The sequence below is a fragment of the Artemia sp. Qi Xiang Cuo genome, chromosome 13, assembly GCF_049724085.1.
Source record: "Artemia sp. Qi Xiang Cuo chromosome 13, ASM4972408v1, whole genome shotgun sequence".
In the NCBI taxonomy this organism is placed as follows: Eukaryota; Metazoa; Arthropoda; class Branchiopoda; order Anostraca; family Artemiidae; genus Artemia; species Artemia sp. Qi Xiang Cuo.
Window position 1 is genome coordinate 58,083,816 of NC_142806.1, and position 26,777 is coordinate 58,110,592.

At 35.9% G+C, this 26,777-nt stretch overlaps 1 protein-coding gene across 1 annotated transcript in view; it reads left to right on the plus strand.

Moving 5' to 3' along the window:
* Dhc1 (dynein axonemal heavy chain 1) overlaps positions 1-26,777 on the plus strand; it is a 432,221-nt gene that overhangs the window by 330,633 nt on the left and 74,811 nt on the right. The window contains exons 39-44 of the mRNA XM_089098586.1: positions 1,249-1,464; positions 2,883-3,317; positions 4,033-5,745; positions 9,956-10,033; positions 15,304-15,498; positions 22,719-22,990. Coding sequence (XP_088954712.1) covers positions 1,249-1,464; positions 2,883-3,317; positions 4,033-5,745; positions 9,956-10,033; positions 15,304-15,498; positions 22,719-22,990 — 2,909 coding nt within the window. The remainder of the gene's footprint in view (positions 1-1,248; positions 1,465-2,882; positions 3,318-4,032; positions 5,746-9,955; positions 10,034-15,303; positions 15,499-22,718; positions 22,991-26,777) is intronic.

Consider the following 26,777-nt stretch of genomic DNA (forward strand, 5'->3'; position numbering starts at 1 on the left):
GCAATTCCAAGTACTTCAAGGCTGCATCCACTGTAGCTTGTCAGGATATCTTTGTTGGGAAGCAAGGTAGGTCTTGGTTGTAGGGATCTAAATTCACTTGCTGGGAGAACGTTTGCATCAGCCCCTGTATCAATTTTGAAGGTTATTTCTCGTCGGTATTCAGGTAAGTTAACTTTAATCATCGGCTTTTGGACTGAATCGGTTCTGCTGTCAACAGACTCGATGAAGTATTCATTGTTTCCTTCGTTCTCAGCTGGCAGGGCTTCAATTTCGTTGACAGACCTGCTTTTGCAAACCTTTGCAAAATGATTTGGCTTCCGACACTTGGAACAGATCTTCCCTTTTGCGGGGCATTTGTGTTCGCGGGAGTACTGGTTCCCACAGAAGTAACAGTTTGGCGTCATTGTCTTTGGCAACACTTTTTGTTTGCGTATGGCTTTCACTTCTTGCTTTACAGCACTAGTACTTTGTTCATTTCTCATCTGTGCATGGGTCTCCACAACTGTTTCAATTGCACGGCTAATATCAATAGCTTTTGCTAGTGTAAGCATTCCACCTTCACTCAATAGTCTTTCTCTTATCCGGTCACTCTGTACTCCAAACACCAGTCTGTCTCTCACCATTTCATCTGAACTATCTCCAAAACTACAATCGAGGGCCAGTAACTTCAGAGATGTCACATATGATTCAATTGTCTCTCCTTCTTTCTGATTTCGTTTGTGAAAAACGAATCGGGAAAATATGGGATTGGAACTGGGTTCAACATGCTCAATGAATTTTCTCAGATATACATCCACTTTATTTTTGTCTATTTCTAGATTCTGGAATGTGTTATAAATATCTCGTCCTTTTTCTCCAACCCATTTCAGCAAGTAGGAGCACTTCACAGCTTCGGCTTTTCCGGACAAGGGTCCTGTGAACATCAGTTCAGCATGCTGGCAAAATTGCTTCCACGAGGCTTTGAGATTGGCTGACAACCAGTCCATTGTTGGATAGGGTGTGCTGTCCATTCTGACACCATGTAATGTATTCTATCTTTAGAGTCAAAAGTTGAATTTAATTATTTAATGGAGACCCAACCCCTATAAATAAAGTGCATAGGCATAAGCAATCAACACAAAAGCAAAGCAAGCAAAGCAATCAAATCAATATGTTTCACAAGCTTCCTCAGTTCAATGTTATTCTGAATGTTTTTTTATCAATGTTATTGGATAAATCTGGTAACTCATAGTATTCTTTGAATTTTAGTTTATGGCAAGTACAACGTTCCTCAGCTCCTTGCAAAACTTTCCTAAGGATACTATAACAGATGAAATGATAGAGCTGTTAGAACCGTATTTTCGTGCTGATGATTATGATATGGATACTGCAAGACGTGTTTGTGGAGATGTAGCAGGTCTTTTATCCTGGACGAAAGCTATGGCATTTTTCTTCGGAGTGAACAAAGAAGTTCTTCCGCTAAAGGTAGTTTTTTTTTCAGTAAAAATTTTAGTTATTTCTAACTTATTTACGTATTAAATTTAATTTGAGGGGGATACCACTCAACTCCCATTTTTTATATTCAAATTTGCGTTTGTGTTTTTGTGTCTGTATTTTATTTATTTATTTTTAAGAGACACGCCAGTGATACATAGGCAAAAATATGATTTTTCCAGGTTTTAAAATGGGGAGGGGGGCTAAAAACTTCTGGTTAGTTATTTTAGACCACTGTGATTCCAATGATTCAGTTTTTGTTTTGACCTGCCACAAATTTCAAGCGGATTCAAGCTGTTTCGAAATTACCATGAGTAAGTTTTTGTAATAAATCTTTACTCTTAAAATAAACCAAATTATTACTCACTATTCCTAAATCAGCTTCAAATGACAACTTTGTGTCACTAGATGTTTTTTTTTAATTTTCGGTTATTATATGTTTGGGTTCGCTCTATTCTTGGTTGCAGCTATTGCTGCAACTGTGACAATCCTTAGAGCAAGAGTCATTTTTGAAAAGGCGCACACCTTCGAACAATTCAGGAGGCAGGCGAGTCTAAAATTTCAAAAATGAAAGTTAAAGCTGTAAATTTCACATTTTTCGAATGAGATTTCTTATAAAATCTTGTTTTAAGGGGGTAAGATAGTTTATAGACGTGTCACAGCGATTATACTGGACAAAGCTATGATATTTTCTTTGGAATGAAAAAAATGATCTTTTCTTCTCAAAGTAGTTTTAGGAGTTTAGTTGTTTTATTTTGATCAACTTTTTTATATTTGATTTTTATATTGTTCATTGACTAGTATTACCACTCATTTATTTTTTTTTCTTAAGAGGATTTTTTTTCTTAAGTTGTTTCGATTTTTGGTAGCACTTTTCCTTGTACCCTTTTTGCATTAAAATAAAAGTAAATTGAGATTTTGAATATTATTGCTTTCCCAGCTTTTATTCTTACCAAAACTCCAAGAATACTTTTACTTCCTTTGACAGTTGGTTTATAGACAGTTAGTGGAAATTGAGAAAATGCCAAAACCAGTGTTGTCATGATAAGGAAATTTTTTTTTTCATGTGATTCTATGTTGGAACAACGAAACAGATATTTTTAGAACCTGATTTTTTACTGTGAAGAAAAATATGCTTCTATAAACTGATTTCAAAATTTCAATTGTTGGTCTTCATTTCACCTTATGGTAATCTGTATAAAGTAAATATATCCCATAATAAAAGTAAAGCAATTCACATGGTACAATATAAAAGAGATATAATGGCTCATTCTGTTTTATAGTGCATCCTACCAATTTTGTTTTAATGTCTTCCAAAAAGAAGGAATAATTGCTTAATATTTGTAAAAAATAAAAAAAAATAGCTGAAGGTAAAACACGTAATTTCCATGGCTGACATTCTTTTTCAGGCAAATCTTGCGTTACAAGAGGCGCGGTTAAAAGGAGCCAACAGGGAGCTAAGGAGAGCTGAGCTAACATTAAGAGAAAAAGAGGGATCCCTTGGTCTTGTTACCGCTCAATATCAAGCTGCATTAGTTGAAAAAGAAGAAATCAGTGAAGCTGCTGACACATGCAGAAGGAAAATGGGTCAAGCTGAGGAGCTAATTTCTGGACTCAGTGGAGAAAGACTCAGGTGGACGGTCCAGAGTGGACTATTTAAGGAACAGCTTGGGCTATTACTGGGTGATGGACTTCTGGCTACTGGGTTCTTGTCATATGCTGGACCATTTAATCAAGCCTATAGGGCGAAGCTACACGTTTGTTGGAAAGAGCTGTTAGATGACCATTCAATACCTTATACAGCTGGACTTGACGTCGTTTCTATGCTTGTTGATCCCCAAAGAGTAAGTAGGTCCTACAATTTTCCCCTTTTCTTTGAGGGGAAAAGTCTTTGCTCATAGGCCTATTTGGCAAGGACTGTTATGGCTAGCACTAGTCAGATACATCTGCTATTATAGTCAACCAGCTCGAACTGGTTACCTGGGGAGATCTGAGGAATCTAAGCAGGAATGGTGTGCGAAAGCGGGGAATGGTTGGTCTCAACTCCCTATTGCAATATCACCTTTAACATAAGTAGATATAAATTTTAGCAGAATTTCTTTGGCTTGTCTTTACTAGTTCATATTTTTTCTGAAATTTCGCTGGAAGAACACTTTCTCTCATTCTCTCCCTCCCTCTCTCTCTCTCTCTCTCTGTCTCTCTCTCTCACTCACTCTCTCTCTCTCTCGCTCTCTCTCTCTCTCTCTCACTCTCTCTCTCTCTCTCTCTCTCTCTCTCTCTCTCACCTTTGTTCCTATTCGTTCTTTGAATCTTTATGAGCATGAAACATTCTTTCTGTTTTGCTAGTTGATTGCTCAATTTTTTAAGAATATTTATACTTTCACTTCATTCCAAATACCATGCAATGAATATAATTCTTATGTTTTTAAGTTTATGTTTTTAACCATTTTAAAAGGAATCTTAATTGATAAATTAACGATGCTAGACTATAATTTTATTCAGGCCCCATAACTTGCAAATATTTACAATTATAACTTACTCGGTATATTATAATTTTAGATATCAGAATGGAGTCTTCAGGGCTTGCCGAACGACGAACACTCAATCCAAAACGCAGCTATTGTTACTCGTTCAAATTCGTATCCTCTTTTGATAGATCCTCAAGGTCAAGGTAAAAGTTGGTTAAAGGTGAAGGAGTCTTGTAAGGAACTTCAAATAACATCAATGAATCATAAATATTTTAGAAAACATCTTGAAGACAGTTTATCCCTTGGTAGACCCTTGTTGATTGAAGACATTGGCGAGGAATTGGATCCAGTCTTGGACAACTTATTGGAAAAGAGGTTTATAAAAGCAGGTACAATTGATAAAATTATAGTTGGTGATAAAGACTGTGACATTATGCCTGGTTTTGTGCTTTATATGACAACAAAGCTGTCAAACCCATCATATACTCCAGAAATCTGTGCAAAGACAGCAGTTATAGATTTTACAGTGACACAACAAGGTTTGGAAGACCAACTCCTTGGAAGAGTGGTGTTGATGGAACGATCAGAACTAGAATCTGAACGAGTCGCTGTATTTGAAGCGGTTCTTGAGAATAAGAAGATGATAAAAGGACTTGAAGACAATCTCTTAGGAAGGCTGACAGCTGTAGAAGGCTCTTTAATTGATGATGATAATCTTCTTTTAGTTCTAAACCAAACAAAAAAGGCAGCGAGTGAGATAGCCCGAAAATTAGAAGCTTCAGCTGCAATGGAAGAACGGATCGAAGCAGCTCGTGAAGCTTTCCGGCCTGTTGCCGGAAGAGGGTCTCTTCTTTATTTTTTAGTTGTTGAAATGGGTCTCGTTTCATCTATGTATCAAACTTCATTGAAGCAGTTCCTCTCTCTTTTTGATATTTCAATCAGCAAAGCTGCAAAATCGTCTAGTATAGAGTCAAGAGTCACTTCTATCTTAAAAACTCTGACTTTTGAGGTTTGGAGAAACTCCCTCCGTTGTTTTTATACGGAGCATAAGCCAATATTCACGCTTCTTCTGGCTTTGAAAATAGATTTACATTCTGGAAATATAACTCACAAGGAATTTATTACCTTGATTAAAGGAGGTGCTTCTTTTGATATCAAGACAGTTCCTGCTAAGCCTTTTCGGTGGCTTCTAGACATCACCTGGTTAAACATAATATCTTTAAGTTCTCTCCCTGAGTTTGGCCCTCTTCCTCAATTATTTTCAGAAAATGAACGGGATTGGAAAAGTTGGCTGGAAAAAGAAAGACCAGAAACTGCAACAATTCCCTGTAGTTTTAATTCCACAGATTCGTTCAGAAAGTTGTTGCTAATACGTGCTATGTGTGTTGACAGAATGACACAACAAGCACGTATTTACATATCAGAGTCACTTGGCTCAGAATACAACGAACCTCCTCTGTTAGATCTGGAAGAAACATTTCAAGAGTCGGACGCTCTTACTCCGTTGATTTGTCTTCTCTCTCCTGGGGCTGATCCCACTCACAAAATCGAGAGTTTGGCAAGACAAAAAGAGATTTTTATATTTTGCCTTTCTATGGGGCAAGGTCAAGAAGTCCCAGCAAGGAACCTTCTTGTAGAATGCATGAATAAAGGCCAATGGCTGTTACTACAAAACTGCCATCTGTCTCTCAGTTTTTGTGGAGAAATTCTCGAAGCCATGATGTATAATGACACAGTGCACGACAAGTTTAGACTCTGGCTTACAACTGAACCGCATCCTCAATATCCTATAGCCCTTCTTCAGGTAATAATTCTTCAGTATATATTTTTTTTTTGTATTCTTAACGTTATTAGGATCGAAAAATAAACTTAAAAAATATGGAAAGTACCCGTCCAAGAACCTATTTTTATTAAACCATTAAGCAACAGTTTTAGCTTTCTAAACTTATTAACCTTACTGAAATTACTTATAAATGCCTTATTAAAATCTCCAAAATTACTTAATTTTAAGCCATTACTGAAACTACTTATAAGGCCTAAATAAGAAAGTGCACATAGGATATTTTTCATGAAAGTTTATTTAACTGAGGGGTTTCATTCTCTTTCTGCCCTGCGTTAGCTGGGATCGAACCCTAGGTCTCCTATTTGTCAAATATATTATAAGAAATTATATTATCTGTGCTCATCGTCTTAATTATGTAGTTACAAGAATAAACCCACATTTTTGTATGAAACTAAAGATTATTATGGCATAAGACTATAAGTGTTGGAGGTAGCTTTTACAGAAGTACTATTACTACTACTACTAACAACTCACCGCAGCACCAAGCCGTCTGAGGTCAACACAGCTACGCACGCTCCTCCTCCACCCCAATCTATTCAAAGCTTCCCGCCCACGAAGTTCCCATTTCCTTTAAATCTTTCTTTATGACGTCCTCCCACCCCAGACGGGGACGACCTGCTTTCCGTTTAGCTCTAGACGGTTGGCCAAAAAGAACAATATTCGGCAATCTGTCATCCTTCATCCGCACAACGTGCCCTAGCCACCTCAGCCTTTCTTTCAGAAGTTCCACTTTATAATCTATATGAATAAGACTAGATCAAACAGTTCGTGGTAACGAACTATAAGTAAGGAGCGACCCAGCTCAATGGTAACCGAAACTGTAGAAAACGGAATTTTGATACCAATAGATACATCAAAAGCATCGGATTTTAATGCTGACTTAAAATGTATAAGTTTCATCAAGTTTAGTCCTACCTATCAAAAGTTACGCGCCTGAGAAAATTTGGCTGATTTTCGAAAAAAGGGAGAAAGACCCCCTAAAAGTTATAGAACCCTAATGAAAATCACACCATCCTTTTCAGCATATGAGAGAACCCTACTGCGGAGGTTTCAAGCTCCTATCTACAAAAATGTGGAATTTTGAATTTTCTGCCAGAAGAAAGATCACGGATGCGTGTTTATTTGTTTGTTTGTTTGTTTGTTTTTTTTTTCCCCAGAGGTGATCGTATCGACCCAGTGGTCCTAGAATACCGTGGGAGGGCTCATTCGAACAGAAATTAAAAGTTCTAGTGCCCTTTTTAAGTGACAGAAAAAATGGAGGGCAACTAGGCCCCCTCCCACGCTCATTTTTTCCCAAAGTCACCCGATCAAAATTTTGAGATAGCCATTTTGTTTAGCATGGTCGAAAATATGATAACTATGTCTTTTAGGATGACTTAATCCCCCGGAGTCCCGGGGGGAGGGCTGAAAGTTATGAACTTTACCCAATGTTAACATATAGTATTGGTTATTGGGAAGTATACAGACGTTTTCAGAGGGGATTTTTTCTGGTAGTAGGGGAGGGGGAGTGGGTCGGGGGTTATGTGGGAAGATCTTACCACGAAGGAAGTTTTCATGGGAGAAGGGAAATTGCTGTGAAGGGGGCGCCGGATTTCCCAGCATTATTTAAAAAAAGATCTGAAATTATATACAAAATAAACAAGTTTTTTAACTGAAAGTAAGGATCAACATCAAAACTTAAAACGACAGAAAACATTACGTATATGATTGGGTTCATCTCCTAGTCAATACCTCGCTCTTTAAGCCAAAGATTATTTAGTACTTTGATAAGAGCTATTTATTCTAATTAACGGCATTTGTGATTAAGGGGTCATTTATAAAGAATTGGAACAAAATTCGAACTTTAGCTTAAAGAGTAAGGTATTGACTAGGGGCCGAACCCTCTAATATACGTATTAAAAATATAAGAATATAGAGGTTCGTTACGTAAGATAATTCGTAAGTTAGGTATATTTATTACTAATAAAAACCTACGTAAATAAAATTAAATAGGTTTCGAGAAAGCCATTTTACCAAATGAAAGTAAAATTAATATTCATTTTTTTTTAATTATTCATGTACGGTGAGCCAAAATCAAAACCTGCATTAATTCAAAAACGTTCAAAAATTAAATAAAAAAAACAAGTTTTTTTAACTGAAAGTAAGGAACAAATTTAAAACTTAAAACGAACAGAAATTATTCCGCATATGAAAGGGGCTGTCCCCTCCTCAACGCCTCGCTCTTTACGCTAAAGTTTGACTTTCTCACAACTCTATTTTTTTTTAAACAATGAAAAACTTCAGCGTAAAGAGCGAGGCGTTGAGGAGGGGACAGCCCCTATCATATACGGAATGATTTATGTTCATTTTAAGTTTTGACGTCGTTCCTTACTTTCAGTTAAAAAAAAACTTTTTTTTTTTTATTTAATCAATCTTAAAGACAACCCAGGATGCAGGAAGTGAACAGCCTTAGCATTAGCACTTCCTTAATTACTTTGAGTCATATTTGCAAACGGGATGGATTGGAGAACCGCTTTAAGGTCGACATGAGACAAACTCTTTATTATACTTATTTTAAACTAAAATTTTTAACTATAATTTAGCTGGTATATAAAACTGAATGTTTTTAAAACGATCTGTCATTTACGATTTTTGAAGTTTATCTTTAGCATGTTCTGTAATTATTTTTCCTTTTGTCAGTTTTATTTCCGTAAAACATTCATTGCTCGTTCTCTTAGGCCAGGGGAAAAATGGAAGAAGAATTTAGCGTGAATATTATCTTTATAGAATAAAACTGCTCAATCTCAATATTAACAATTTATAATTGCTGAATTAGGGTCTTAATTTTTCAATGATTTTTGCTTTATCTTTTTCTTAATAAATTTTACTGTGCAAAAAATTTTTGGAAATCAATGATTAAAGAAAAAGACTGTAATAATCCTATATTATGCTGTCCTATTACCAGTTGATGTAAAAAAAAAAAAAACTTTTTCTCTGAATCTTTTTCTCCATGGTAATAAAAGGGATCAGACCAGACATTCTTTCTTCCCCTTGGAAGAACAAAACTATACAAAATGTTAAATTTTTATTTATTTATTCATTTCCGTTAAAATTTAGGAGTATATAAAATACATAAATAAAATTGCAAAAACAAAGAAATAATTCAACAAACGAAACAAGGCATTGACTTAAAATGGGCTTAATAATATAACTGAATAACATACATAAGAAAAAAAACCTCAAACATTATTTAAATTCTGGAAAAAAGGGAAAATTTTGTCTATAAAGGGAAAATTTTTCAGACTTATGATAAAAATTATCCTTCCTAATGTTAGCTAATTCCAAAGGCTACCCTTCTTTATCTTTCTTAGTTCTAGCTAATTCAGAACTAATTCAGTGTTAACTAAAACGAATTTGAAAACCAAGTAAAAATTTGCAATATTCAAAATAGGAAACGCAAATTGAAGACAAACCGCAGATTTTAGAGTCTTGAAAAAGAAGGGCCGGATAGAGAACATGCGGGACGGCAAATTTATTAAAAATAGAACCTAAAATATACCACGAATATGAGTAACATTATTTGTGGAACAAAAATAAATGGCCCTAACCTTCGTAGATTTTTTTTTAAGATGACTGCATCCCTGAATTTTTCCAAGCAGGCAATTTTCACTGGATGCCAATCCCCCTCCCCCTCGAAGGGAATAAACATTTGTTTTAAATAGATATCGAAAGCTTTTCTGCATAAATGCTTGAAACATTTTATTATGCACCCACCCACCCCCCCAGAATGGAGCTTTTTAATGAAGGCCCGCAATTTATATTTATATTAAAAGTTTCCCTGTCAAGTACTTAGATTTCTTCGTATTTAGTATGAAACAGGTATGAAAATAAATGTCTTTGGAGATTGAATTTAGTATTTAATAACAGTACTAGAACAGTTTACGGAATCATTTTTCGAAAAAAAATATATTTTCAGGCTATTTATAGCCTACACTTTTTCTCTTGCCGAGTCCAAACTGGTAACGTTATATTTGGGTTGTCTTTTAAAATATTTTACTTATGCCCACTTTTCCATAAATCTCATGCAAATCATCCCCCCACCCACTAAAGCAATAAAGCCTTTTCATTTATCATGTATATTTTATGAAAACAGGTAGCTGAGGTTTCAAAATTGTACTGTTTAAAATTTCAGGTGTCAATCAAATTTACAAACGAGCCTCCTCAAGGAATACGTTCAAGCCTTAAGACTACCTATTCGGACATTTCTCAGGTAGATATGTTTATTACTATATCATTACATACATTAAAATGTTGGTCAGCATGGGAATAGAATTGGTAGTTTCCATCCCCCTCCCCTCTTAAATAGCCAAAAGCAAATGAAAACTTTTAAATTTTGCAACATCGTGAAAAATAGGACACATTTATGGCAAAAATGTCGCGTGTCTGCTTCCCATACCCGTTCGTCCCCTTTCTCAAGAAATCGTTTTGTGGCCATCCTAAATAGGCAAAATAATCTTAGGGATTGATCCCCGGTAAAGTAGTTGGCGAATGCGAACCTAGGAAAGAAGTTGTACGATTTCACTTAGTGTTTGTATGGTGAAAGAGCTCCTTAAGTGACTTTGCTATTTCCTTTAGAGGGCAAAAAACCATGTCTTTACTATTGTTGAATGAAATATCTGGTCAGAGAATAAGGAAAAGCTGAGACCCCTACCCTTCCAGTATAGGCTGAGTAGATAATATTAATTTTACCTTCAATCCTTAATGATTTCTTGGGAGGGGGCGAAAGACAGTAGCTTTTATCAGAGTTGAATTGAGGAGTAGTTTCACTCCGATATGGTAGCGGCAGGTGTCTGAACCAAAAAAGGTTAGGAGAAGCTGTTGTAATTCCTGTATACAAAAGAAAAATTCAGAGGAATATTTCAAAGGATAGTTTAAATCCCTTCTTTAGCCAATTGTTTGTATAAAATACTCTACAATTTGGGAATACGTACAACGGAATTGGAAATATTGTGCAATACCCCCTTTTCTATAGACTGTTGGAATCTTGCAGTGCTATTTACTTTCACTTCTTTTGATATTGTCATACTTTGTATTTGTTTGTTTTTCTTAATAATATTTTTTTAAAGTTTTAATATACAATTTATAAAAATATGTTGTTCAGGACATTTCAGATGTTGTGAATTATGTAGGGTTTGATGTGTTTATTATGAATTCATAGCTTGCTCCATCTTACTCCTTTTAGCATTATTTACGATTGTTGTTTGGACTAATTTAGTGTTTTGAATTGCTTATTGTCGTTCGGAAATCTATTTTTCTTGATGCTTTTTCGTTTTTTTTTGTTTCTTTGTTTTTCCTTTCCTTTTTATTTTGTATGTTTGTAAGCAGGCAAAAATAAAGTTATCTTAATTTCTTTCACATTTTGTAACAATAAATAAAAGACGAGTTCTGATAATATTTAATCATATTTTCTTTTTAATGAATGAGACAAAGAATTTAAAAAAAAACTTGGCAATTTTATCTCATAACTCGCCAAAGCCAAGCTGTTGATTTTACTAATCTTTCAAGAACAAATTTCGCAAAAAGTGTAATTACTTAAATAGTGGCAAAGACCATACTGCATTCCCATCATAAACACAAACAACAGGATGCATAATAGGGTATTTTTTATAAGACAATCCAACTCAAACCGCAAATGAATATTTTGACCCCATATACAAGGGCTGTCCTCAATAAAACAAATAAATATGTAAAAAAAAACTTACATTACAATCCTTTAAAAAAGTTTGATTTTAAAGGTGTTATTTTAGAATAGTTTTATCTTATATTTATTCATTTGTGCTTTTCTGACGACAGCCCTTGTATATAGGGTCGAAATATTCATTTGTGGTTTAAGTCTCTGTCTTACAAAACATTCCCTATTGTTCTACCTGTTGTGTTCATAGTGCAATTACACTAAGAAAGGTTCCAAACTGAATCTGCCTTTGTGGCGGAGTTTGCAGATTTTTAATGTTGCCTGTGGCATTGATTATGGGATTGTTACGTTAAACTTCATTTTTGTATATGCCGCTTTTTACCATTGATGTGAACCTGAAAAACCTCTAATGATTTTATTTTAATTTTCGTTTCTTTAATGTTTGATTAGTTTGTGATAAAACCAGCTGTAAGCAAAGAATTGGTTCCAAATATATTTAATTCATTAGATTTAAAACTAACTATGAAAAGTTAAGATACCGAAAAAATTTGTATGATTTTAGAAAAGGAATAAACTCCTCCTAGAAGGGATGGGATGGTGATGAAAGTTTCAGCATCATATTCGGTTTTTCCAAAAACCCCACTGTAAAGGTTTCAATCTACTATGTGCTAAAACACAAAATTTCTCATTTTTTCCTCGAAATTTGATAAGGGATGCATGTTGATTTCTTTGTATGATTTTTTTTTCTAGAGTGGCTATCTCGAAGTAGTTAATATAGAATACTGAGATAGGACTCTTTGAGCGGAAACTAAAAGTTCTAGAGTCCTTTTAAATTACAAAAGAGATTAGGCCGCAGAATTTCTGCTATTTAGTTTTGCAAATCAAACTACTGGAAATTTTTGGCCTGAGCACAGCCAATCCTGTGACTATTAACTAGTTAGGAATTATTAGTAAGACAATTAAGAAGGTACTTCTAATGTCTGCAGTGTTCAGAAGAAAGAGATCTTTATCTCCTTCCAATAGGAGATGTCGTTAGGTAGATTCCAGGAACAGTTGAATACTAAACTTAAGAGTTTAAAATTTGATAATGTGGAAGATGGTTGGAATAATTTTAGAAAAATAATTTGTGAAGTTGCTGAAGGTGTATTAGGGAAGAAAGCAAGAACTGCAGCTAAGAATTTTAGTGAAAAAGCTTTATGTTTAATAGAAAGGAGAAAGGACTTGTACAAGAATTGTCTGAGTGATAAATCGTATGAAAACAAAAGAAATGTAAAGAAAGTGGAGAAAGCATTAAAATATGAACTAAGGAGGTGTGAAGTGGAGGCCATGGAAAAATTGCCAAGGATCTGGAAGATGCAGCTAGACGGCATAATAGTAAAATTATGTACTGGCACGTTAACAAATTGAGAGGGAGTAGTCAATCCGGACTTGTCCCAGTTAAAGATAGGAATGGGGTCGCAATTAGCGATAAGGAAAAAACTAAAGAGAGATGGGCCGAACATTTTGAGAACTTGCTTAACCGAGAAAGAGTTGCAGGAAAAAATACAGAGGAAAATGAAAAAGTTTGTGATACCTTGGATGTGAAGGAAGATTTGTTTTGTGAGGAGGAATTAGCAATAGTACTAAAAGGATTAAATAAGGCTCCAGGTGCTGATAGGGTGGTAAATGAGTTTCTTAAATATGGTGGCTCTGAGGTTAGAAATAAATTACTGAAGATTATGAATATGATTTTTGAAAAAGGGGAAGTACCTAACGAATTTAGGAAAACATAAATTAATCCACTTTATAAGAAAGGTGATAAAAGTGAGTGTGGTAATTATCGAGGCATTAGTCTGGTCTCTGTAGGTAGCAAATTACTTAGTAATATGATACTTTTTAGACTGAGAGATGCCGTAGACAAAGTTTTAATAGAAGAGCAGTGCGGTTTTAGAAAAGGTAGAGGATGTGTCGACCAAATTTTCACTCTTAGGCTAATAATTGAGAAGTAACTGAGCTTTCAAACCCCTTTGGTCCTCAGTTTTATAGACTATGAGCAAGCGTTCGATTCTATTGATAGAAGAGCTTTAGTAAAGGTTTTATCCTAGTATGGTATACCAGACAAATACATTAAAGTTATTAGTGCTATGTATGAGAATAACACTACTGCAGTTACGGTAGGAAATGAGGTTAGCAGCTAGTTTTGTGTTAAATCAGGATTTAAGCATGGTTGTATTCTATCCCGCTTTATATGGATCATTTTGATGGACTTTGTCTTAAGGAGCACAAGAAAGGCAATGGGAGACCACGGAATCAAATGGGGAGGAAAAAGTCTCCTGGACTTGGGTTATGCTGATGATTTAAGAATCCTAGATGAAAGTGTGAGCAAAATGAATGAAGTTTTAGAGGTTTTGCGAGTTCAGGGTGCTTGAATTGGTTTGAAGATTAATGTTAGGAAGACTAAGTCACTAAGGCTAGGAATAAGTGAAGATTAAAAGGTGATGTTGGGTAATGAAAAGATTTATCAGATGGACAGCTTCACCTACCTTGGTAGTATTATTAGTAAATATGGTGGGAGCAGTGAAGATGTTAAAAATAGAATAGCCAGGCTCTGGGTGTTTTTTCACAGTTAAAAAAAGTCTGGAAGAATAGGAAGATAAGTCTGCAAACCAAGATTAGAATATTAGAAGCTACAGTGATGACAGTGGTCAAATTTGTCTCTGAAGCATGGACGCTCAGAAAAGCGGATGAAGATTTGCTAGATGTTTTCCAGAGAAATTGCTTAAGGATTGTTCTGGGTACCCGGCTGACTGACCGTGTTTCAAACAATAGGCTATACGAAAAATGTGGTTCAATACCACTCTCTAGGGCTATAATGAAAGAAAGGTTGAGGTGGTTAGGGCACGTTGTGCGGATGAAGGATGACAGATTGCCGAAGATTGTTGTTTTCGGCCAACCATCTAGGGCTACACGGAAAGATGGTCATCCCCGTCTGGGGTGGGAGGACGTCATAAAGAAAGATTTAAAGGAAATGGGAACTTCGTGGGCGGGTGTAAAAAGGGAGGCTTTGAAGAGATTGGGGTGGCGGAGGAGCGTGCGTGGCTGTGTTGGCCTCAGGCGGCTTGGTGCTTCGGTGAGTTGTTAGTAGTAGTAGTAGTAGTTAGGTAGATAACAATTCACAAAAGCAGAAGGGGGGGGGGGGAACTTCACCAGGATCAATATTTTCCCAACCTTGTCCTCTCCTAAAAATACAAATTTACTTCCTGGTAAGTCATTTTGGCATTTCAGGCCCTTCTTAAAAAATCCCAAATCTTCTTCTTCTTCAGGGATGATTTTCATTTTTGAAGCATTGTTATTTAGAACTTAAACTTCAGCGTAAAGAGCAGGGACAGCTGAGGTGAGAGCTCTCTTTATATTTATATTACACTAAAAATGGTGAAATTAAAAAAGGAACTAAAAAAGGTAAAAACAAAAAAATTTATAGTTTGTTTAGTACTTTTTTCTTGTAATTGCAAAAGAATTGTCTGAACAAAGCTAAAATATTTGTTTTTATTTAGAACAACTGCTCTTAAACTATAAGATAGTCACTTCGTGGTAATTTCATGACCAAACACGAAATTTATGCTATTGGATTTCAGTTATAGGCACTAACTGGTTTGGCAAAAATCTTGGAAAAAAAGTAGTAATGACAGAGGAGAATTTTAAAAAATAATTATGTAGGGATATTCAAGCTGATTCAGGGAGGAACATTTGAAAGAATTTATTTCTAAATAAGATAGCGTTTGCAGCTCAGTTCACCAGAAAAATTATTATTCCATTTATTTGTTTTTTTTTAATGATGTCTCGAAATTGTATCTTTCTTTTTGCTTCAGGATCTGTTATATTATTCTGTTTCCAATGCTTGGCCACCGCTTTTATTCGCCTTGGCCTTTCTGCACACTACTCTCCAAGAGCGGAAAAAATATTGTGCGCTTGGGTGGAATGTACCTTATGAATTTAGCCAATCAGATTTTCAAGCCAGTGTCCAATTTCTACAAAATCATCTAGATGATCCGGATTATAAAAAGGTATCGCTTTCTTTACCTTCTTTATGAGAATTTTCTCCAACCCAAATCAAGTAGCCTATCTCTTACTTTTCTAAAATGAGTTGTTGCGCTCTTAAAATAAAATATGTTATCGTCTTTTTTGTATTTTTCATTCTTATGTGAGCCTTATTTTAGTCCCATCTATGAATAAAGTAAATATTGCACATGGCTATTGAGCCTAAATTTTAGCCTGTAGTTATTTGGCGATCTACGCAATTTTCGGATCTCAAGCTTAATCTATATGATTGATTTATGAGAAAGAAGATTTAAAGCATAATTCTTGAAACTAGAAAATGAGGAAGTTGGAAAAGTAATTTTATATGTGTTTAGTAAATCTGTCAAAACATACAGTAAATTTTGTTCAGCATAGTTTATTTCCAGATAGAAAATATGTTTTTGAGGACGTCACTCCCCCACAACCTACTGGTGTCTACTATTATTAGTAGACAGTACTTGGGAGCAAAATAGTTTTGGTGTTTGATTTACAAGCCAAGCACTTCAAACTGCTTACTAAGGTCTCCCACTTTCTGGTTACGATCTCGTCATTCACATTTCATGCCACGATCGCGCATCAAATTTGTCAAATTAAATGTTTCTTTAAGAACTACCAAAATCTGTAGTATTACCTTTAAACTGGTGCTTAGTTTTCTTAAAACGACAATTTAAGCAGAAGAATTTAAAATTAAAGTTTTAAGGGTGTTCGTACAAAAAGCTATAAAATAAATAATTCTTATTGTCTGCAAAATTTTGAAAATTGGAGATGTGTCCTTCGGTTTTCGATATGATAAAATTTTATTTTAATTTCCGTTATAGTGTCACTTTAACATTTTTCTCATTGTGATTTGGCCCAGCCTCGGCCATTCTATTCACAAGTTGTAGATTTGTGCTTTTTCTAAGGTGCTAGACAATCGTGTAAGGGCACTCTCTTATTCAGTTGCCTATTCTTGTATTATCAAAAAATTTGTGGTAGCGAACTGTAAGGGTCGAACACAGCCCAATAATAACCAAAACCATAAAAAAAATCTTTGATAGCAATTGCAACACCAAAATGATCGGCTATTTTTGTTGATTCCAAATAAATAACATTGGTCAAGTTTAATGTAACTAATTGCCAGCTACGAACATGAAAAAATTTGCCTGATTTTCGAAAAAAGTGGGAAACATTCCCAAAAAATTAAGCGTTCCTAATGAAAAACACAACATCAGATTCATTATATCATAGAACCTTACTGTGAAGGTTCCAAGCTCCTATCTACAAAAATGAGAAATTTTGTATTTTTGCCAGAAAAAAGAGTAGGCTACGGATGCGTTTTTTTTTCCTGGGGTGACTGCATTGAACCAATGGTACTAGAAGATCGGGAGAGGCTCATTCAAATGAAATTAAAAGCTCTACTTAAGTGACCAAAAAAGATTGATGTTTAACTAGCCTGTTTTTCCCGAAATATATACGATAAAATTTTTAGATAGCCTTTAGTTTAACATTATTGAAAGGTCTAATAACTATGCCTCTGGAGATGACATGACCTCTACAGCCCCTGGGAAAAGAGTTGTAAGTTTCCCATTCTTTGCATGTAGTATTTGTTGTTGGGAAATATTGACTTACTTTTGACTTAAAGCTCTTGCTCGGCAGGGTCTCCAGCGTAGACGGAACAAGACGTCAGCGCCGTTAGTCGTCTCCAGAGTGGCCTGTTTTGGGAGAGGATAGGAGCTTCGCTGGGGTCAATGCCCCCATGCTGTGATTCGATTGCGGATGGTATCCACCCATCTCATGTGTGGTCTACCTCTGGGGCGTTTCCAGCCGTTTGCAGTTGGATCGAAGTCAAATATAAGTCAGGCAGGTGTATCAGTGAGTAGGAGAAGTAAACGAATGTACCAACGCAGCGAGCGGGATTCAAGCTGTTCAGACAGGGGTGCTAATTTAAAGGGTTGGAGGTTATCCATGTTCCGTAACCTGTCCAGCCACCTAACATGTTTGATTTTGCGAAGGTTTTTTGTCTGGACAGCATCTACCTTCATCATCTGCGTTGAATCAAAGGCCAAGCCTCTGACGAGTACAACACAACACTTGCTACCGAGGCAGAGTAGATACGAGTTTTCTTGAGACGGCTGATTTGGGGTTTGTGGAATATTGTTCTCAGTAGGCGGCCGACAACGGCGTCGCCTTTGCCACCCTTGCTGATATCTCTGCACCTAAATTTCCATTGGAGCAAACAATTGAACCGAGGTAGGTGAACTGCTTGACTATCTGCACATCTTGACCAAATACTTATATAGTTATCAGGAGGCTACATGGTGTCTTTTCCACAGGCAATATTTTGGTCTTGGTCCAGTTTATATTTAAACCAAGTTTTTATGCAGCAGATGCTAGCGTTTCCTGGGTAGTTTTGATGTCAGTGAGATTTTCGCATACCAATGCAACGTTGTCAGCAAAGTCAATATCTGACAGAACTCTTCCAGAAAAATCCATGCCAAAAGGATGCACCAGCAGTGTTTTGTGGAGACGATGGTCCATGACACAGTTGAAGAGTTTAGGAGCAGCAGCGCAGCCTTGCCGAATACCATTTCTAATTTGAAAATGTGATGAGAGCTGGCCTTTTACAATGAGAGCACTTTCGGTCTTGCTGTATAGTTCTTTGAACATATTGACACTTTTCGTAGGTACAACCAGCAGATTGAAGGATTAGCCGCAATGACTGTCTGTCGACAGTGTCGAAAGCAGATTGAAAATCGACGAAGGCAATGTATGCCTTCCTTTTGCGTTCTAGAGTTTTTTCTATCAGCTGTCTAATGGTATGGATTTGATCGGCAGTGGACCTATCCGGCATAAGTCCAGCTTGCTGGCGGATACAAAGGGGATGGAGGTACTTTCTTGCCCGCTTGAGGACCAGCATGGCGAAGAGTTTGCCGGGTACCGAGAGCAGAGTTATTCCACGGTAGCTATTACATTCTGCTTTACTTCCTTTCCTCTTGTAGACTGGCACAAGTAAGCCTGTCTTTCCAGTCTGATGGTATCATTTCAAATCGCCACACAGTATTAAACACCACTTGTATCCAGAGGGTCATGGATGAATCGCCATGTTTAAGGAGTTCTGATGTCAGGCCGTATACTCCCGGCGCTTTGTTGTTCTTCAGATTTCGTACTGCTGCTTTAATTTCTTATGCTATAAATTCAGTGCCATCGGGGACAAGAGTTGCATTGTCAGCAGCAGCAGCAGTAATTTGGTCATCAATTTGGTCAGGTGGGTCTAAGTTTAGTAGCTTCTCAAAGTGGTGTTCCCACTGGCGAAGGCACTGGGATTGGTTGTAAGTATTTTCGCCACTGGTGCTACAAAGATACGATTTAGTTTGACTGTATTTACCTGAGATCTCACGGAGGATCCTATACGTGGCTCCAATGTTCTTTTTTTTGGCGGCCTCTTGCAGCTCGCTGGATTTTTTGTCAATAAAGGTCTTACGGTCGTTGTGCAGCATGATGTTACGCTCTTTATTTAATTGCCTATAGGCTGTCATGTCCCCGCGAAGGCGGGCTTTCTGTCTGCGATCAATAATGGCGAGGGACTTGTTGCTGATCCAGTCTTTTTTCTTAAGCAGCTTCATTCCAGCAACACTAGTTGCAGCTACAAGAGCATTCTCTTCGAAGACCTTCCACACACCTTTACTATCATTGCACTGCGCAAGAACCTCAAATCTGTTGAATATTTCGACCTGATACTGCTTAGCCAAAGCGGGGTCTTGCTAGATACGGTAGGTATCAATTTTCCAAGGTGTCTGGCTGTTTGTTTTTTGCTTTTAGGCGAAGTCTGATTTTGGCTGCAACAAGACGATGGTCAGTGTTCCCATGTTCAGCGCCTTGGTAGGTGCGACAATTCTGTACAGACGACAGTCATAGCTGGCGTAGGATGATGTAGTCGAGCATTTTCTTCGTTAATCCATTATTTCTACACTAGGTGTACTTGGCTATGTTGGGTCTCTGAAACCAAGTATTCGCAATATAAGATTGTGGGCAAGACAACGGTTCAGCATTCTCTCTCCGTTTTCGTTTAGGCTATCTACTGTTACGGGTCCAACAGCTGACAGGCCAGACTCATTTGAAATGCTAGCATTCATATCCCCTAGAAGGACAAGGTAGTCCTGGGGAGGTACCGACGAGAGCTCAGAACTTAAAAGGGTATAGAAGTCATCCTTATCTTCTTCCTGAGCTTCATTTGTGGGGGCCCAACAGGTGATGATATTTATTTTCCCATGTTTACCATCAAGCCTTGCTCTCAGGAGCCTGGGTGTTACTGGTGCGAATGACAGGAGGCCCTTGCGTGCGGCACTATTCAGCACTAGGCAAACGCCTGCTCATTTCTGGTGTCCACCAGACCAAAGCAGTGTGCGCCTTTCACCAATGTGCTCCTCACCCTCACCAGATAGATGTGTTTCAGTGATTCCGGCAATTGTAACTTTATGTTTCTTTAATTCTTTGGCTAATAGAAGCTTAGAACCGGGTTTGTTCAGTGTCAGAACATTCCAGGTGGCCACATCGATGCCACCTTGGTCAACGATATTCAGAGGGAATCGTCCGTGGGCAGCGATGAGGTTTGAGAGAGAATAAAAAAAATACGAGATGCTGGTTTTGAGGGGGGATTTTCTGCGGGGGAAGGGGTTATACCAAGAAGAATTTTTCTTGGGAGGAAAAGTTTCGGGCAGAATTTCGTACGGAGGGGCGAGTGAGATTTCCTGGCAAGATTTGATACACAGTCAATAAAAAAAAGAGTTTCTCAACTAAAAGTAAGCAGGGACATTAGAACTTCAAACAAACAGAAAATGTTTCGTATATGAAAAGGCTATGCCCTCCTCAATATATTACTCTATAGGCTAAATCTTGGCTTTTGTTTCACAGTTCTTTAAGAAAAACTGCTCAAACACAAGGGCTGCTTAATTTGAATAAGTATTTTCGAAGAACTTAAAGACTTTAGTGTAAAGAGTGAGGGTTTGAGGAGGGGGCAGCCCCAATCTTATAAAGAGTAGTTTCTGTTCATTTCAAGTTTTAATTTGGTTCCTTACTTTCGGTTGAAAAATCATGTTTTTTTATTTTATTTAATAGACAAAGGAAGCAGTTCATTTCCTTTTTCAATTCCTATTTACTATTAAAAATTGCTAACTATCTTTGTTAATGACTCAATAGTTTTGCTGTTGTTGCTAACAGTAAGATCTGTCAATTAATCTTCTAATTTTATTACCTTACCTCAGCGTTGGAAAGAATGCTGCTGACTCGCAACTACGTTAATAAGACTTCCTCCTCACCCCCTCACGTCATTATCTTTTGAGCGTAATATTTTATGAAGCTGTCAGAAGGCTTCTGACTCATACCTTTGTGCGATTTTTTTTAAATATAAAATATACTGCCCACAACTCGTTTTTCAGTGTAATCCAATGCAATCTAGATGCTGTCTCAATCTACTTGTTTTCATGTAATCATAAAGGGATTATTGATTAAAAGAACAAATTCTTTGACCAGGAAATAAAAAATGATATTACAAAAATACTTGTTCCGAAAAAGAATAAAATAGAAAAAAACCTCTAGAAATAGAAAATAAAATCTAAGGGAAACAAATAGGTCTAAACAACTTGTTTATTTTCCATATACTTTTACCCCCTTGGAAAACACCTGATATGCAGTGGGGGATCCAGGGGACCAGGCCCCCCCCCCCGCTAGCGTAGTCTAAAGTAATGTAATTTACTTAATTAACCCAAGTTGGCGTTAACTAAACTTACTCCTAATGCAAGTTTATCGGATCAACCTATTTTGACCCCCCCTAAAAAAAACCTGGATCTGCCCCTGCTGATATGTATACAATAGTTTTGTCATAGACAACATTCATACAAACGGCGATGTTTTTTTTTTTAAATTAGCTTACTTTTTAAAGTTTCTTTAACTGTTTTTGTTTCGTTTTACAAACAGGAACTCGTGGTAGACATTCATTCCTATCTTTCCTCCTTTTCTTGATGACAAAAGTAAACAAAAAAAATTGAGTAATATTTGGCAACTTTTGCAATACTATTTAAACCAAGGAAAATTTCAAAAGATACAAAATTTCTGCACACATGTATAGAAAACAGCTCAACGACAAGAGAGAGAGAGAGAGGAGGGAATGAGAGAGAGGGGGGAGTGAGGGATAAAAGACAAAGAGGGACAGATGTTCTTAGTTTAAATGAAGCTATGTTACTCAAGGTTAGTTTGAAGATTTGGTCAGAGAATTCAATAATAGAAATCCAGCAAATACTTCTCAATTAAATAATTCCAATATAAAATCATAAAGAAAAACTTTATTCTTTCTCTTATAATAAATGTAAATAAATTTCCAAAACTAAATGTTTGTATATAGTTTATTTTTTATTGATTTTTTTTTATGTGGGTCCGGGTTTAGCCCTTTCTCCACCTGCCAGTATCCAAAACACAGTAAGAATGTTTTAACAAAGGAAAATCAATGTATTCACACTAACTGGTCCAGACTGCAGACTAAGAAAATTATAACTTAACATATATTTAGCTCACACACCTCAGCACTACTCATTGGCCTTTCCGATATTAAACAAAAAAAAAACAAGTATTTTTAACTGAAAGTAAGGAACGACGTTAAAACTTAAAACGAACAGAAATTATTCTGTATATGAAAGGGGCTATCCCCTCCTCAACGCCTCTTCTCACAACTCTTTTTTTTTTTTAAACAATGAAAAACTTTAGCGTAAAGAGCGACCTTTTGATAGGTATGACTAAACTTGATGAAACTTATATATTTGAAATCAGCAATAAAATCTTATTCTTTTGATGTACCTATTGGTATCAAAATTCCGTTTTCTACAGTTTCGGTTACCATTGAGCCGGGTCGCTCGTTACTTACAGTTCATTACCACGAACTGTTTGATCAAAAAGAAGATCATACTCACGAAATTAGATCACACTTACTAGATTTATGAATGTTTCTGAACCATAATATTAAAACAACATTTCAAATAGAAACCTATCGGCTACCTGAAATTAACTTTAACTCTTGGTAATTTGACGCCCCCTACAGGTAAATGCTTCTATAACCTTATAGTGTTAGCACTTCACTTATTTTTACCCAAACACTGGGCTTTTAGTGTTATTATTACGATCTTTTTTGCCCCAAACCGAATTTGGGTCAAGTAAATATTTTTAATTACTTTTGTATCAGGGTATATCGTGGCAGAATATTTGTTTTATGCTCGGGGAGGTTCAATACGGCGGAAGGGTGACAGACGACTTCGATAAAAGGCTCCTCATGACCTTCACTCAGCTTTGGTTTGGTGATAGGCTCGTAAAACCTGGCTTTGAATTCCATAAAGGTTACACCGCGCCTCAAGGCATCCAGGGTAGAACAACTGCAGGGTGCATGGAACACATTACTTCACTACCTGCTCAGGATTCGCCAGAAGTACTTGGCTTGCATCCAAATGCTGATATTACGTAAGTGTTATTTTTATATTAGTCTGTAATTAGAGAGTTTGTGGTACAGAATGAGCTTCTTTTAATACTATATTTTATTTGATATAATTTTGATTTAGTAAAAAGCTGATAAGTAAAATAAATTAAATATCATTATATTAAATTAAATTATTTTAAATTAAATTTTAATTAATTAAATTTTAATTAATTAAATTAAATATTTTATTAATTAAAAATTAATACATTAATTATTAAATTAATTAATTTTAATTTTAATAATTAATTAAATAATTAATTTAAAAAATTAATTAAATTAATATTTTAATTAATTAAATTAAATTAAATTATTAAAATATCAATAAATTAAAATCAATTAATTAAATATCAAATTTAACAACAAACGTAGACTTAAAAATAGCAAAGAAATCATGAATGTCCCACGCCTTCCTTATTAGTATTAAATAAATTCAATCTTTGTACATAACAAGGTATAATTCTTTTTACTTCTTACTGCATTTGGAGATGAATCTTTTAGTCTTTTTTTTTTAATTTACTTTGTTTTGTGTCAGGTAAGTTTGTCAAGTCATAAAATTCATCTTGTTATATATCATCCTCAAGCAGGTCTAATGATCCGTACTGTGATAAATCTTGATTACAGAACTTAATGCCGAGGCCACATCTCCCTTTCTGTTAATCAACCATTAGCCACAGCCACTTATATTTGATGAATTTTATGTATAGATGAATTGATGATGAATTTTATGTATGTTGGTTTTTGCATGGAAGATTTCATCTTTTGATCTTCTAACTGAAGTTAAGTAAAGGTGTTTAATAAAAATGGGTTAGGACTGGATTTTCTCAAGACATGAATATGTTTTGAAAATAAAATATTGATATTGCAATACCAGATCCTCACCAGTCATCCTCATCATTATAATATCCTGGAATGAAATGAATAAATCAATGGGAGACCAGTTTTTTTTGCCGGGCTACTTAATAAACATACTGGAAAAGCAAATGAAGTAAATAGAGCATCAATTGAAGAATATCTTTGGAGTTAGTGAATTCTTGGATCCCTAATATTAAGTTTCATACCTTTACCCCCCCCCCCTCGAGTAGAGATGGAAAAATATTTTTATAGTAGCTTGAAAAGATTTTGGTGAACAACGCTGGTTCAAAACAGACCGAGACTTAAAATATAGAAATTTTTTTTTTTTTAATGAAAGTAGATATCACTATTTATAATTAAAACAAATTGAAATTATTTCGTATTTATGGTGGAATAGTCCCTCTTTGACCCCCTTCTCGTTAAAATAATGTTTGCCAGTTCTTTGCTGAAAGAATTTATGAATGTAGCTATTGGGTAATTGCAAGTGTTTCATTTAGAAAAAGCTCTTTCACTGAGCTACGTAGCAAACATACAAATAATTTTTGTTCTTAAAGATAAAATAGATCATATATAAATCTGAACAAACGGTCTTTCAAAATTGGCATGATTTAAAGATGATTAAAAAGATAAATAATAATATTATTAATAAAAAATACAATCAAAACAGAATTTTAAATAAAGTAAACGCTTAATACTTAATGCGAAGCCTTACAACAACAAAAATTTGAACACTTAGCAAAGCAGACAAAATCCAGCAGTTATGGAACTAAATAGTTTTACTTATGTTATATTTCTTTAGTTCAGTTATGAAAAATTTTTAATTTCCTTAATATTTTATTAATATTTTTATATTGAAGCTAGATCTTACAGTGTTGTGAAGATCTGAAGTTATGTGAAGCTAAATAATGAACCTGTCTTGTTAAACATGTGTTGACTATAAAATAGGGCCATTTTTTTATACCGTATTATAGGCTACTTGGAAGATCATAAACACCCACTGTACCGCTAGTAATTTTCCGATTTCAACAGCTAGATTTTAGTATCTCTAAGCCTTCGCTTATAGGAATCGACTGATGACTTTGACACAGAAACTCTGTTAGGTAGAGCCCCATTGTCAGGCCACCCACATCCAACACGGAGTTTGACACTTGTTGCGCAGATTATTGTTTTGAGTGCCGTGTTCAACACGAGTTTAGATCGTTTCAGATCCTGTGTTGAATCATGCTATTCTGGTGTGTTACAATTTTGAAGAGCCCATGTCCAACACGCTGTAAACTCGCAAGATAAAAACGCTATAAAATTTGGCTGGGTTAAACACGGAGAACCTGAAAACGATTTTTGTCGAACCCGCTCATAACACGCTGCAGACCCGGCGCCTGAAAACACAACTTAGTTTATCCTGGACCAAAAAGTACTACCCACTACCAAAAGACACTATTTGCCTACGTGTACTCTGCGTAGTTCGTGCCTATTAAATCACCTGGATGAATGTTGGTAAAAAGAAACAGACGGTTTAAGTGGTCTCAAATAAAGAAACATAAGGATACTAGAAATATGTCAAAGTTATCCCTAAAATACTTAAAGTCATAAGATGTTTTTAAGTAATTTGCACAAAATGTTTATAAGAACCAGTGTATCATTTTTAATACCTTTTGATTAATATCTATCATTAGATACCAATTTTCGACCAAATTTTCACTCTTAGGCTAATAATTGAGAAGTGCCTGAGTTTTCAAACACCTTTGGTCCTCACTTTTATAGATTATGAGCAAGCGTTCGATTCTGTTGATAGAAGAGCTTTAATAAAGGTTTTATCCTTGTATGGTATACCAGGCAAATACATTAAAGTGATTAGTGCTATGTACAAGAATAACACTGCTGTGGTTAAGGTAGGAAATGAGGTTAGCAGCTGGTTTTGTATTAAATCAGGAGCTAAGCAGGGTTGTGTTCTATCCCCCTTTATATGGATTGTTTTTATGGACGTTGCCTTAAGAAATAGGAGAACGACAATAGGAGGCTGCACAACAAACGGAGGAGGAAAAAGATCCATGAAATTAGATTCTATCACGGATTGAAGGATTGTAAAAAGAGTTGAGTCCAACATAAATGAACTTTTAGAGGTTTTGTGAGTACAAGGTACTCGTATACATTCTCAAAAGTATGTTAAGAAGACTAAATCACTGAGGCTAGGAATAAGTGAAGATGAAAAAGTGACGCTTGGTACTGAAAAGATTAATTAGGTGGGCAGCTTCACCTACGTTGGTAGTATTATTAGTAGAGATAGTGGGAGCAGTGAAGATGTTAAAAATAGAATAGCCAAGGCTCAGGGTGTTTTTTCACAGTTAAAAAAAGTCTGGAAGAATAGGAAGATAAGTCTGCAAACCAAGATTAGAATATTAGAAGCTACAGTGATAACAGTGGTCAAATATGGCTCTGAAATATGGACGCTCCGAAAAGCGGATGAAGATTTGCTAGATGTTTTCCAGAGAAACTGCTTAAGGATTGTTCTGGGTACCCGACTGACTGACCGTATTTCAAACAATAGGCTATACGAAAAATGTTTGTTCAATACCGCTCTCTAGGGCTATAATGAAAGAAAGGTTGAGGTGGTTAGGACACGTTGTGCGGATGAAGGATGACAGATTGTCGAAGATTGTTCTTTTCGGCCAACCATCTAGGGCTAAACGAAAAGCAGGTCGTCCCCGTCTGGGCTGGGAGGACGTCATAAAGAAAGATTGAAAGGAAATGGGAACTTCGTGGGCGGGTGTAAAAAGGGAGGCTTTGAACAGATTGGGGTGGAGAAGGAGCGTGCGTAGCTGTGTTGGCCTCAGGCGGCTTGGTGCTGCGGTGAGTTGTTAGTAGTAGTAGTAGTAGTAGATACCAAATAAATGTTGTACAGTATATCCCTGACACACTTCC